The sequence below is a fragment of the Leptosomus discolor genome, chromosome 4, assembly GCF_034619465.1.
Source record: "Leptosomus discolor isolate bLepDis1 chromosome 4, bLepDis1.hap2, whole genome shotgun sequence".
Taxonomy (NCBI): Eukaryota; Metazoa; Chordata; class Aves; order Leptosomiformes; family Leptosomidae; genus Leptosomus; species Leptosomus discolor.
The window spans coordinates 20,026,976-20,041,254 of record NC_141394.1 but is presented as its reverse complement, the minus strand read 5'-3'; the positions used below and the strand labels follow the sequence as shown (position 1 = coordinate 20,041,254).

The window sequence follows — 14,279 nt, the reverse complement described above, 5'->3', positions numbered from 1 at the left end:
TTTAACGTAACACAGACTACTTCCTTGCTAAATTAAATGATCAAAATATTCCATAGAAATTTATAAGGTTCTAGGTGTCTTCACTACTAACTTACAACTATTTTTCATATGTAAAGAGTACTATTCACCACCAATACATTTACTTGTACTTTTTATTAGCTATATAATTTTAAGCAGATTGGACCAAGTATAGTTTTAAAATGTTATTTGTAACGGATGCTTTGCAGACAAGCACAGGAGCTATTCACACATGACTTAAAATCCCATTCATACCTACACCTTTCACAAATCTCAGCCACTTCAAGTGCTGCACCATTTCTCAAGTTCATTTTGAAACTTTTAGCCTAGTATATGCTTAAGACTGAGATCATGATGTCATTTTCGTTGCTCTGCAGCATCCTGTTGCAGTTATATTAACACAGCAGCTACGACTATTTAGTGTGAGTATCTTAGGAAGGGCCAGGGAAATAAAGTGTTTAGATTCCTTAACAAACCCTCAAGTACCAAATCACTGAAACAACTGTTTAACTGATGATATTACACGCTCGCCTCGACAGAAGAGCTTAAAGAAGAGAAATAGAATGGGGCAGCAAAACAAACTTTTCATTCTACTAGGGTTAGACAGTAACTCGGCTGCCGCAGGCAGCACGCTTTCAGAGATTTAATAAACTCATTTAATAAACTCAATTACCTCATGCTCACGGTATGTCAAGGTAACACCTGAACTAGTTTTCACTGCAGGACAAGCTCTACTAGGAACACTGGCGTTTGTTCTTAACATTCCGCAGTAGGAGGCAGTTTTAGAACCCACCCCCCCACACACACACGCACGCACAAGCCACATTCATAGTTAACCTTGCACTGCAGCAGCTTCTGAATTAGCAGCAACTTCCAAATTAGCAGCAGCTTCCTGCTGTGCTTCCTCCACAGCAGGGGACACATCTGGAGCCGGTAAGTCACTCTCCCCTCCAGTTTCTGGGGACACCCCAGCACTCTCCGCCGGTGCTACAGGTCCAGCAGCAGCTACTGCACCAGCCTCTTCCGTAGCTGTCTCTGCTTCAGTGACTTCAGCAGCCTCTTCTTCATCACCTTTTAAGGATTTATTTGATACAATAAAGAGAGTAAAGGGCATGCATGCAACACTTGTTCAGCAACTACTTTTTACCATCATCCTCATTTAAATTTAAAATGGGAAGCTAAGCTTTGGAAGCAGAATTGACAAACAAGGTCAAGAAACCAATAATTAAGCCCCTCATATTGTCTAATGTGGCACCAAAAAAGATGTTTACAAGATGAGGAAACCATATTCTTAATTACCGAGTTTCATAACTGCTTCAGTGTGGTAAGAAAAGAAACCGTGGCTTAAAGCAAGTGACTGCAAGAGGTGGGAGTGCAGGGAAGGATAAAAAAGGACCCCACTAAGTCTTGCTCCAAACCCACTCTGCTCAAGGGGCCAGTGATGATGCACTCACGGGTGTCAGAGCAGGATTCTTGCCCTGTTCGCACCCAGCACTGGAGTTACCACACTGGGAAGGAGGCATTTGCTACCATGCGTGGAAGCTCTTACGGAGGTCATTAGCCATCAGGCTCACAGCCTAGAAGCACCGCAGGCCAAGACGTGCCTTCTGCTGGCGCAGGGCTAGTTTCAAGGTGGCTAACTTGGCTGGTCCAGCTACAACAATGCCGAGCCCAACAGGTGATGAGTTTTCAGGTGGGTTTCGTGCCATCCCTTAGCTCTATGCTGCCACAGGCGCTCTGCTATCCCTAGTCACCCCGCTTTCTTTAAAGCTATGCTGAATGCACTGCGACCCCTGCAGGAGCCAGAGCACTCGAGCAAGAAAGGTAAGGCCGGGGGGGGGCAGAACAAAACAGGGGACCCCTATTGTAACCGGGTGTACGTAAGTACGAAAACGACTTGCTGATTTTAAGTGGTCAGCATTCACGACCACTTCCAACTGACCATTTTCTTTTCCCAAGTCCCAACTGTCTTTTAAAGACTTGTCCTCACTGCTGTGGGTCAGACTCTTTAGAACCTGAAAAACCCAGTGTTTCCCAGTCATGCATTACTTCAAACGCAGCTGAGACCCATCACTAAAAACCAACAGCACAAAGCAGCAAAGATGCACAATCACCATGCAAACATGCGCTAACATCAAGTTAACAAAAGAAAGGTATATACCAAGTGTTCATCGCAAGTTCACCACTAGAACCAACAGAACTGGAAATAAAGTTTGTAATACAGTGTAAACTAAGTGGGAAAGGAAAGGGAAAGGAAAGGGCTTAAAGAGACATAGTCAGAATTTATTTTGTTCTTTTATAGCGGTTCAATAACTAAACAGATCGATTTCAATTCTCGGTTTTCTTACGCTAGTGCAAGCCTATCGTTTTCTGTCCAGGTTTAAACACAAGTCAACTCATTGCTCAGCAAAATTTAAAGCTTTGTATTACGCAACCTGATCATGTCCCTTTAAGAGAATGCTATATTCCAAAAAAATTCATTTATCATTACGCAAAGAACAGACTAACAGCCAAGCTCAGCATCCAGTACACTTTATTGGACAGTCAAATATAGAGTGCATTCATTCAGAACAGCCAGCTCCTCGGTCTCAGAGAACTGCCCCCTACAAAGCAGATTCAGTAATAAGCTCAATATGGTTTGGCCTTGCAAACATAGGTAGTTCTTTTAAAGTCTCACAAGTATGGAGTTTTACAATAGAAGGTATAAAGTCATCCCAAGGCAGGCTGCAAGGTACGCAATGGTGAACGACTGTCCTTTGTTTGTGTTTAGCTTCCTCGGGTTTGGAAAGAGATTTCCTGTGTATTTTAGTCTGGAAAGTGTAAAAGCAGAGCATAGATTAGAAAGGTTGAATCAGCTTGCATCAGGTTGAAAAGAAAAGTCACTGCTAAAAAAGAAGGAAATCAGGAACAAGTTTAAAGGAGACACATGCAAATGGAAGACAAAACTCAGTATTTGCTAAACGAGCAAGCAGAAAGTTCTGCAAGGCAAACATCATTTTACAGTTCAAATGATGTCCCAGGTTTCCGACTGCTACTTCAAGTCAGGCTTCTGCCAGGGGCTTTTTTAAACCCCTCCCTAAATTTGCGAGTAGCTTTCAGTTAAGAAGAGCTACACACCAGGTTTTTTAACAATTTTTTTGTTAATGTCCAATATCATTAACTAAAATGCCATTAAACATCATTTCAACCCTCTAATAAACAAAAAGGCCTAGAATAGCATTTGATTGTTTCTCTTGTTTTGAGAGCCTTGTTTGCTACATGCGGTTCTTTAGCACGGACATTTTGGGGTTGGGCACAAAGTGAAAATTTTCCTCAGACTGAGAAACCACAAAAACCATTCCTATCAGGAGAGTCTCTGTCTGATCAGCTGCTCCCTAGTAGTCGGTTCTTGCAGCTAGAGAGTTCTTCTCTCTCCACGGGACACGTAGCAAACATGCCATGAATTTGCTCTTTGGCATGCTGCTCTTCTGTCCACCGCTCCATACGGTTACCAGCACTGCTTTAAAGCTTAGCTTAAGTGGCCCTAAAAAAACATTAGATGACTTTGAGAACAGAATTTTTAATCGCTCTTCTCTGCAACGCTTTCTGTGAAAAACTGTAAGGGCTAACTGCATCTAAAGGACGCGTGGGGAAAGAAGCTGCAGTGACACTTGTGGGAAAAGCAATACTATGGTAACACCCTGCCACAAGATACGCACAAAAAAGGAACTATGCAGGGAAGGGGAAAAAACGGGGAGGAAGAGAGACGTTAATTCTTTCAAGAAAGCACACAGAGGATTCCATAGGAAAAGTAAGGACAGAAACCTCTTTTGGGAAGATACAGCTGGGAACGAGGAAGGATTTAAAAAGAGCTGATTCAACTGTAGGTTCGTCTTGTGAATTGGAATTAGCGGCTCAGGAGTCCAGTTAAAAACTCTGCGTTGAGCAGAAGTCCAATATGGAAAATAATATAGGAAACAAGTTTCAGCTGTGTTCCCTGTCTGGCCTTAGGAATGTTTTGTTCTTCCTGCTATCAGTAACAGGGGAGGCAGCAGTCATCTGCCCTCGGCTGTGGCATTTATGTTAAGTTACTCAGCAGCGCGAGGCATCAGACCATGGCATGCCTGCAGAGCACCCCAAGTCAGGATTAAGTCCGTTCCAGAGCACAGAGTACCCTTACCCCAGTCTCCGTAACACAGGGCTAGCCTTCAGTGGGTCAGCAGCACCACTGACTCTGCGGCTATCCCACGCAAACGTTTTGGTAGACTAGGGTTAAAACTCAGTGCCTTGCAGAAGGGAACCTGAAGAGAAGAGAGGGAAGATACTGACACCACTCCGAGTGCCCTCAAAGGTTTGCTTAATGCTTCCGCGTCCGCCATGTTCTCCCGACTCTCTCAGTCAGAACGTAACGAGCGTAACCCTCATGTCTTCCCTGAACAGCAGACGACTGGGTCACTAGGAGAACACACCTACTGTGGTCCCGGTCACACTTTTTATTTTCGGGACAAGGAAGGATTGCATTAAAATTGTTACTGAATTCTCAGCATTTAAAGACTTAAAACCTGCACTGCTTCCAGCTGCTTAAGAGAAAGGAAATCGAGGTGTTTTGACATTTTAAATCTTAAAATCTGTAATTTTAACATCTTAAAACTAAAGAATGTGTTGTGGAACTTCAAGACTAACAACTTCCAAAGAAACAGTTTTAGAAGCAGGCAATCCAAAGGACACTCTCACATTGAGAACAAAATTTAAACTCGGCATACTTTCTTCAAACCTATTCTTTGTGTGCATGCAAATATGTTCAATCAATTCTCTAGATGTCAGCATCAGGAAAAATAAGGAAAAGCTTCAAGTGCTATGGCTTAATTGCTTTATTTATATTTTAAATAATCACCAAACAAAAATATAAAGTCCCTTAAGAAGTATTGGTTTAAAATGTTATTTGTAATGGATGCTTTGCAGATAAGCACAGGAGCTATTCACACATGACTTAAAATCCCATTCATACCTACACCTTTCACAAATCTCAGCCACTTCAAGTGCTGCACCATTTCTCAAGTTCATTTGTTAAAAACGCAATTAAGCTGCATCCATTCCTCCCTGGACTCACCCAGGAAAAGTGCAAAAACAATTCCAGAATCTGCTAATGCTTTTCAAGGTGCTATGATAACCTCCCATGGACTAGCAGTCAAAATACTTTTAATTCCAGTTTGACCCATGTTTTCGATACCTCCTCTCAAGCACGTTTGTTTTCTCAAAGTCAGTCAAACATAGGTGTGCAGTACAGATTCCATGTTTAAGCCAAGCTGAAAACCACTTCTGTGCTTTCCATACTTGCTACAGCCACACTGAAGTCTTCCCTTCCAAAGCAAGGATTAGAGCGAAGTTTCTCTTTCGCAATAGGCTGGTAAATGGGGGGGGTTTTGTGCTGGTGGTGGTGGTTTGGTTGTTTGATTTTTAACTGAAGACAACAGATGCAAGTGTTTCCTGCTTTCCTATCGACTGACAAACTCCAATTGCTTTGTGTGTGCCCCTTCCATCTTCAGGTGAACAATTCAAGAGGTAAGAGGACAAGCCATTGCTCTCACCTCACACGTCAGCAATTAAAAAAAAAAAAAAATCAAACTACATTACAATGCTCTATTTTGTGCAACTCACAGATAGGTTTGCATGTGTGTTATTGTGATTTTTTACAAAGCACAGTAAACCAAAATATTTCCAATGCCCTGACAGTTCAAAAGCCACTAACTGATTTAAGTGCTTAATACCAATTGGATGTTCTATCAAATTTTGAAACTTTTAGCCTAGTATATGCTTAAGACTGAGATCATGATGTCATTTTCGTTGCTCTGCAGCATCCTGTTGCAGTTACATTGACACAGCAGCTACGATTATTTAGTGTGAGTATCTTAGGAAGGGCCAGGGAAATAAAGTGTTTAGATTCCTTAACAAACCCTCAAGTACCAAATCACTGAAACAACTGTTTAACTGATGATATTACACGCTCGCCTCGACAGAAGAGCTTAAAGAAGAGAAATAGAATGGGGCAGCAAAACAAACTTTTCATTCTACTAGGGTTAGACAGTAACTCGGCTGCCGCAGGCAGCACGCTTTCAGAGATTTAATAAACTCATTTAATAAACTCAATTACCTCATGCTCACGGTATGTCAAGGTAACACCTGAACTAGTTTTCACTGCAGGACAAGCTCTACTAGGAACACTGGCGTTTGTTCTTAACATTCCGCAGTAGGAGGCAGTTTTAGAACCCACCCCCCCACACACACACGCACGCACAAGCCACATTCATAGTTAACCTTGCACTGCAGCAGCTTCTGAATTAGCAGCAACTTCCAAATTAGCAGCAGCTTCCTGCTGTGCTTCCTCCACAGCAGGGGACACATCTGGAGCCGGTAAGTCACTCTCCCCTCCAGTTTCTGGGGACACCCCAGCACTCTCCGCCGGTGCTACAGGTCCAGCAGCAGCTACTGCACCAGCCTCTTCCGTAGCTGTCTCTGCTTCAGTGACTTCAGCAGCCTCTTCTTCATCACCTTTTAAGGATTTATTTGATACAATAAAGAGAGTAAAGGGCATGCATGCAACACTTGTTCAGCAACTACTTTTTACCATCATCCTCATTTAAATTTAAAATGGGAAGCTAAGCTTTGGAAGCAGAATTGACAAACAAGGTCAAGAAACCAATAATTAAGCCCCTCATATTGTCTAATGTGGCACCAAAAAAGATGTTTACAAGATGAGGAAACCATATTCTTAATTACCGAGTTTCATAACTGCTTCAGTGTGGTAAGAAAAGAAACCGTGGCTTAAAGCAAGTGACTGCAAGAGGTGGGAGTGCAGGGAAGGATAAAAAAGGACCCCACTAAGTCTTGCTCCAAACCCACTCTGCTCAAGGGGCCAGTGATGATGCACTCACGGGTGTCAGAGCAGGATTCTTGCCCTGTTCGCACCCAGCACTGGAGTTACCACACTGGGAAGGAGGCATTTGCTACCATGCGTGGAAGCTCTTACGGAGGTCATTAGCCATCAGGCTCACAGCCTAGAAGCACCGCAGGCCAAGACGTGCCTTCTGCTGGCGCAGGGCTAGTTTCAAGGTGGCTAACTTGGCTGGTCCAGCTACAACAATGCCGAGCCCAACAGGTGATGAGTTTTCAGGTGGGTTTCGTGCCATCCCTTAGCTCTATGCTGCCACAGGCGCTCTGCTATCCCTAGTCACCCCGCTTTCTTTAAAGCTATGCTGAATGCACTGCGACCCCTGCAGGAGCCAGAGCACTCGAGCAAGAAAGGTAAGGCCGGGGGGGGGCAGAACAAAACAGGGGACCCCTATTGTAACCGGGTGTACGTAAGTACGAAAACGACTTGCTGATTTTAAGTGGTCAGCATTCACGACCACTTCCAACTGACCATTTTCTTTTCCCAAGTCCCAACTGTCTTTTAAAGACTTGTCCTCACTGCTGTGGGTCAGACTCTTTAGAACCTGAAAAACCCAGTGTTTCCCAGTCATGCATTACTTCAAACGCAGCTGAGACCCATCACTAAAAACCAACAGCACAAAGCAGCAAAGATGCACAATCACCATGCAAACATGCGCTAACATCAAGTTAACAAAAGAAAGGTATATACCAAGTGTTCATCGCAAGTTCACCACTAGAACCAACAGAACTGGAAATAAAGTTTGTAATACAGTGTAAACTAAGTGGGAAAGGAAAGGGAAAGGAAAGGGCTTAAAGAGACATAGTCAGAATTTATTTTGTTCTTTTATAGCGGTTCAATAACTAAACAGATCGATTTCAATTCTCGGTTTTCTTACGCTAGTGCAAGCCTATCGTTTTCTGTCCAGGTTTAAACACAAGTCAACTCATTGCTCAGCAAAATTTAAAGCTTTGTATTACGCAACCTGATCATGTCCCTTTAAGAGAATGCTATATTCCAAAAAAATTCATTTATCATTACGCAAAGAACAGACTAACAGCCAAGCTCAGCATCCAGTACACTTTATTGGACAGTCAAATATAGAGTGCATTCATTCAGAACAGCCAGCTCCTCGGTCTCAGAGAACTGCCCCCTACAAAGCAGATTCAGTAATAAGCTCAATATGGTTTGGCCTTGCAAACATAGGTAGTTCTTTTAAAGTCTCACAAGTATGGAGTTTTACAATAGAAGGTATAAAGTCATCCCAAGGCAGGCTGCAAGGTACGCAATGGTGAACGACTGTCCTTTGTTTGTGTTTAGCTTCCTCGGGTTTGGAAAGAGATTTCCTGTGTATTTTAGTCTGGAAAGTGTAAAAGCAGAGCATAGATTAGAAAGGTTGAATCAGCTTGCATCAGGTTGAAAAGAAAAGTCACTGCTAAAAAAGAAGGAAATCAGGAACAAGTTTAAAGGAGACACATGCAAATGGAAGACAAAACTCAGTATTTGCTAAACGAGCAAGCAGAAAGTTCTGCAAGGCAAACATCATTTTACAGTTCAAATGATGTCCCAGGTTTCCGACTGCTACTTCAAGTCAGGCTTCTGCCAGGGGCTTTTTTAAACCCCTCCCTAAATTTGCGAGTAGCTTTCAGTTAAGAAGAGCTACACACCAGGTTTTTTAACAATTTTTTTGTTAATGTCCAATATCATTAACTAAAATGCCATTAAACATCATTTCAACCCTCTAATAAACAAAAAGGCCTAGAATAGCATTTGATTGTTTCTCTTGTTTTGAGAGCCTTGTTTGCTACATGCGGTTCTTTAGCACGGACATTTTGGGGTTGGGCACAAAGTGAAAATTTTCCTCAGACTGAGAAACCACAAAAACCATTCCTATCAGGAGAGTCTCTGTCTGATCAGCTGCTCCCTAGTAGTCGGTTCTTGCAGCTAGAGAGTTCTTCTCTCTCCACGGGACACGTAGCAAACATGCCATGAATTTGCTCTTTGGCATGCTGCTCTTCTGTCCACCGCTCCATACGGTTACCAGCACTGCTTTAAAGCTTAGCTTAAGTGGCCCTAAAAAAACATTAGATGACTTTGAGAACAGAATTTTTAATCGCTCTTCTCTGCAACGCTTTCTGTGAAAAACTGTAAGGGCTAACTGCATCTAAAGGACGCGTGGGGAAAGAAGCTGCAGTGACACTTGTGGGAAAAGCAATACTATGGTAACACCCTGCCACAAGATACGCACAAAAAAGGAACTATGCAGGGAAGGGGAAAAAACGGGGAGGAAGAGAGACGTTAATTCTTTCAAGAAAGCACACAGAGGATTCCATAGGAAAAGTAAGGACAGAAACCTCTTTTGGGAAGATACAGCTGGGAACGAGGAAGGATTTAAAAAGAGCTGATTCAACTGTAGGTTCGTCTTGTGAATTGGAATTAGCGGCTCAGGAGTCCAGTTAAAAACTCTGCGTTGAGCAGAAGTCCAATATGGAAAATAATATAGGAAACAAGTTTCAGCTGTGTTCCCTGTCTGGCCTTAGGAATGTTTTGTTCTTCCTGCTATCAGTAACAGGGGAGGCAGCAGTCATCTGCCCTCGGCTGTGGCATTTATGTCAAGTTACTCAGCAGCGCGAGGCATCAGACCATGGCATGCCTGCAGAGCACCCCAAGTCAGGATTAAGTCCGTTCCAGAGCACAGAGTACCCTTACCCCAGTCTCCGTAACACAGGGCTAGCCTTCAGTGGGTCAGCAGCACCACTGACTCTGCGGCTATCCCACGCAAACGTTTTGGTAGACTAGGGTTAAAACTCAGTGCCTCGCAGAAGGGAACCTGAAGAGAAGAGAGGGAAGATACTGACACCACTCCGAGTGCCCTCAAAGGTTTGCTTAATGCTTCCGCATCCGCCATGTTCTCCCGACTCTCTCAGTCAGAACGTAACGAGCGTAACCCTCATGTCTTCCCTGAACAGCAGACGACTGGGTCACTAGGAGAACACACCTACTGTGGTCCCGGTCACACTTTTTATTTTCGGGACAAGGAAGGATTGCATTAAAATTGTTACTGAATTCTCAGCATTTAAAGACTTAAAACCTGCACTGCTTCCAGCTGCTTAAGAGAAAGGAAATCGAGGTGTTTTGACATTTTAAATCTTAAAATCTGTAATTTTAACATCTTAAAACTAAAGAATGTGTTGTGGAACTTCAAGACTAACAACTTCCAAAGAAACAGTTTTAGAAGCAGGCAATCCAAAGGACACTCTCACATTGAGAACAAAATTTAAACTCGGCATACTTTCTTCAAACCTATTCTTTGTGTGCATGCAAATATGTTCAATCAATTCTCTAGATGTCAGCATCAGGAAAAATAAGGAAAAGCTTCAAGTGCTATGGCTTAATCACTTTATTTATATTTTAAATAATCACCAAACAAAAACATAAAGTCCCTTAAGAAGTTTATTTTTCTAATTGCTTTTCCTAGCAAGGCCATGCTTGCCAAAGTTCCATCTTTTATATTAATGCTGCTGTAACACTAATTGATGTAGACAGAGACAACATTCCATTACAACTATTTGAACTAACATGGTCTAATTATTTAAGCATGAAGAGCTAAGTAAGGATTTGCCATACATTTGGTTGGTGTCTGCTTAAAAAGGACAAAAGCAAAGTTATGGGACAAGAAATGGGTCCCATTTACTATATTTTTTTTTTTTTAAATGTAGGATTTTTTTCCTATTGAACTGTGTTCCCTGATCGTACGCGGCCTGGAGACAAACTGTTGACTGAGAAAAATTTATCTCCTTCCCCCCCAACAAACAAAAAAACAAAACTGATTTTGACAGCATTATATATTTAGTCAAGTTTCATCAAGCTTCCAGTAAATCAAATGCAAATACCCAATATAAAATTAATGGTTCACACATCAGCTCTTTCCTCCAAAGAGACCCCTGCAGGTGGATCCCAGCCCAGATTCACTGCCTAAACGTTAAGTCCTTCCCAAAATTTGTGCAGAAGTAGCTTTGTAACAGAACGCTGCACAACCACCTTTGTCTTCACTCCCACTCACAGAGCTCAGACAAGGACTTGGACAAGGTTAAGGCCTGATTAGACAATCTAGAAATCTGTTCCAGATCCTCATGTACCCAAGGAACAAGAGAGAAGAGCTCAACTCACCCTTGCTTGGCCAAGGTTTGTTTTTCCGGCTCTCAGCTCTCTCATGAAGAACATTCATATGTTCAATATAGTTGCTGCGGGATGAACTGACTACTCTGTAGGCCTGAAAGGAAATTACACCAAAACTTATTGCTACATCCCTACAAATTCACCAAATAAATAGAGGGGAGACAGAGAGAAGGGTTTAAGCAAGCCTTACTGCTCATCTCAAATATCATATCAAATCATACTAAGTAAGGTTTTAAAAAAATATTAAATCTATTTTGCTATACTAACATATTTATACATTTCATATTCATCCAGTTAGAAAGCAAATATGATATACCATGCAGATTTCAAAGTGTGCAGTGTCTCAGGAATTGAACAGAGCATTTTAAAAGACAATTACAGTCAGATTATTTTTTTAAAAAAAAGTAAGGAGGTGACAGCAAGAGAATTTGTTATTCCTCCAGATATGCAATCACATAAGTTTGATATTATGAACAAGTAGAAGCTTGTTCAAGAGGATTATTTTGTGGGAGAGGGAAACATGTACCTCTTGGGGATGTGCTAGTCGCTATTGCACTATATCAGATCTTGGGGTGTTGGTGGAAGGAAGCTATGAAATGGAGGCTTTAGGTACATGAAGCAGAGTCTGATGTATTTAGATGCAGGGAAGAGAATGATTACCAAAAACCTTCACAAATTTAGTTTCCAAAACTTTAACATGCTTTTTCTAAGTAACTAATATTCATATCTTTCTTTATGCCACAATTAACGAGATTCATAATCTTCCCTTTGCAGCTTCAGTCAGTTTACTTTGCATCCCTCTTGCCTGCTTTGAGATATTCTCAATGTTTGTGGCTGACAAGAAGAGGCAAGGGGTTAGAGGCAGGTGCCTTACTCCATCTTTGGACACATTCATTTCACGTAGTTTTAAATAGGTTTTTCACCAAGAATGACAACAGCACTAGATATCAAAATAACAGTAAAACAGGCAAGCAATAGGCATTCTGTTTCACTAGTTCTCTTGAACTGATTTTTAAGTTGGACTGTATTTAATTATATGCTATGACATCCACGTGCTATTGACGGTTTGAATCTTGACCGTACTCTTTAACCTAGAACACACCTTTTACCACACCAAATCAGAAAGCACACAGAAAGCTCCGCTCCCAAACACTTACATAAAATAAACCACCAAAAGCAGCAACGCCAGCAAGGAGATAGTAAATCATGTTCTCTCCAGAAGAGCCAGGAACACTCCCAGACGACATCTGGCGAAGAGGTGCTATAAAAACCATTATCAAAATTGATGTAAAGTGCTGCTAAAATACGATCATAAAATAGAACGACGGAATCTGAACTTCGTATGGGAAAGGGTGATTTAAAAAGCTGTAACAAGAGAGATACAGCTTAGCGATGTTTAGTATAGCTGAGTAAAACAGGGCGTGGTGCCTAACTGAACGGCTGCATGGCTGAGCTCTTCCTGGGGGGTGTAAGATTTTCTCTGAACTACGCTGTCTGCCCATCAGCTTCCAACTACTGGATGCAGTCTATATAGACTAAACAAATATCTAACGAACATTTGGAAAAAAAAAAAAAAAAAGTTCCTGCCTAAGGTATGTAAAAGAACTAATCTGTCCTTATTCAGTCTCGCTGCAGTCATGATCAGCAGATGTAACAAATCCCCTTCAGTTTATTAACAGAGCACTTAAAGAAAAAGCTTTTTCCTTTGAATTCATATTCTTTCATTCTCAAATAGACTGCTGACACTTAGGTACATGCCCATAACCCATAACCTCAAGTATTGGCCAACAGGGCAGACAGGCAGGATTACACAATTTTATCCCTGATTGAGTACATATTCCCTATAATAGCAGCATTAGCCATTCATTTTTGTTCACCATTTCTGTAGTTTTGATGCTTGCTATAGCCTTGGAGTCTTCTGCCTCAAAAAGAGACTCACGAAAAACACACGTAATTCTGTTCATCAACATTTCAGTGGAATTTCGTGACTTCATCCCAGACGAGGAGCGCAGATGAGAAACGTCTCACTGAAAGGCCGCCCATTAAACATAAAATGGCTCCGAGCATTGCAATCCGTAGCTGCAAAAATAGTCTCAGTCCCAAAAGGGTGCCATCGTGTGCCAGATTATGTTTAGCATCATCTGTCTCATGACACACTTTTCAGAAGCCTCTTCAATAGCCAGGCATCCTAATGGATCTTCTTACACTTACACACACGTTCTATGGTAGTTTCTCATCAATACCTTCTTCTCAAGGGCTGCACACTATAGGTAAGAGAGCACTCAGGAAGGCTGCAACCATCCAACACCGCCGGAAGATTTTTTTGCTACTGGTTACACAACGCCTGATGTGCCAAAAGCCATGGCTGCAGACCAGCCTGATTCACGCTCCCTCCCGCCGCTAACAGACCACTGCTTGGACTACCCACCTAAGCGGGGGGGGGGGGGGTTACCCCTTTATTTTTATTGTTGGGGGGTGAAAGTGAAAACAACGGTCCCCGCACCTGCCCGCCACCGAGCCTGCTGCCACCGAAGGCGGACTGGAGGCACGGCCCCACCGCAGCCGCTTCTCCCAAGGGCGAGCCGCCCAAGTAGCGCGCTCCCCGCCGCAACGCGGCGGTGGTTTCACGGCAGCCGGTTCCCTGGGGAGGGGGGCGGCGATGACCGAGCGGCCGGCCCCGCTCCCGCCCGGTCCCTCACGCCGCGGAGAGCCGCGGCCGAGCGCTGTGACCAACCGCGCCAACAGCCGCGCCGCGCGCCCGCCGCAGCCCGCAGCCCCCGGCCCGCGACCTTCGCGCGTCCCCCCGGCGCCCCGCGGAGAGGCGGCGGCGCGTCAGCAGCCCCGCCCCGCCCCGCGCGTCCCCCCCACCCCCCGCTGTCCCCTTGACCTCTACCCGGCCCCAGGTCGAGCTCCCAGGCGGCCCCCCGCGTACCGCGCTGCTTGAGGCGGCTGGCCGCAGCGGGGGCCCTGCTCAGGCGGGAGGCCAGCGCCTGCGAGGCGGCCCTGCAGAGGTACATGGCGGCGGCGGCGGGAGCCGGGGAGCGGAGCGGGCACCTCGGGCTGCCTGACAGCGCGGGACTGGGGCTGCGGCCGCTGCAGAAGACACCGCTCCCCGCACCCCGCCCAGGGGCGGGGCCACCGCGGGGGAGGGCTGGGCCGGCACCGGCACCGCCCC

General features: G+C 44.0%; 1 protein-coding gene across 1 annotated transcript; it reads right to left on the bottom strand.

The window, feature by feature from the left end:
* Positions 1-850: 850 nt before the first annotated feature.
* On the bottom strand, positions 851-14,121 carry MGARP (mitochondria localized glutamic acid rich protein). The gene is made up of 5 exons (XM_086464789.1): positions 14,037-14,121; positions 12,262-12,365; positions 11,111-11,198; positions 6,313-6,546; positions 851-1,089 (listed from the first exon to the last, which is right to left on the bottom strand). Exons 1-5 carry the CDS (start codon positions 14,119-14,121, stop codon positions 851-853), a joined length of 750 nt encoding a protein of 249 aa, XP_086320915.1.
* Positions 14,122-14,279: the final 158 nt, after the last annotated feature.

Excerpts from the sequence above, each read along its gene's own strand:
- MGARP (XM_086464789.1), bottom strand. The coding sequence starts at position 14,121 with ATGTACCTCTGCAGGGCCGCCTCGCAGGCGCTGGCCTCCCGCCTGAGC. Across the intron at positions 12,366-14,036 it reads CAGCCGCCTCAAGCAGCGCG|CACCTCTTCGCCAGATGTCG; the intron begins GTACGCGGGGGG and ends TGGTTTTTATAG. Across the intron at positions 1,090-6,312 it reads AGAAGCTGCTGCAGTGCAAG|GTGATGAAGAAGAGGCTGCT; the intron begins GTTAACTATGAA and ends AATCCTTAAAAG.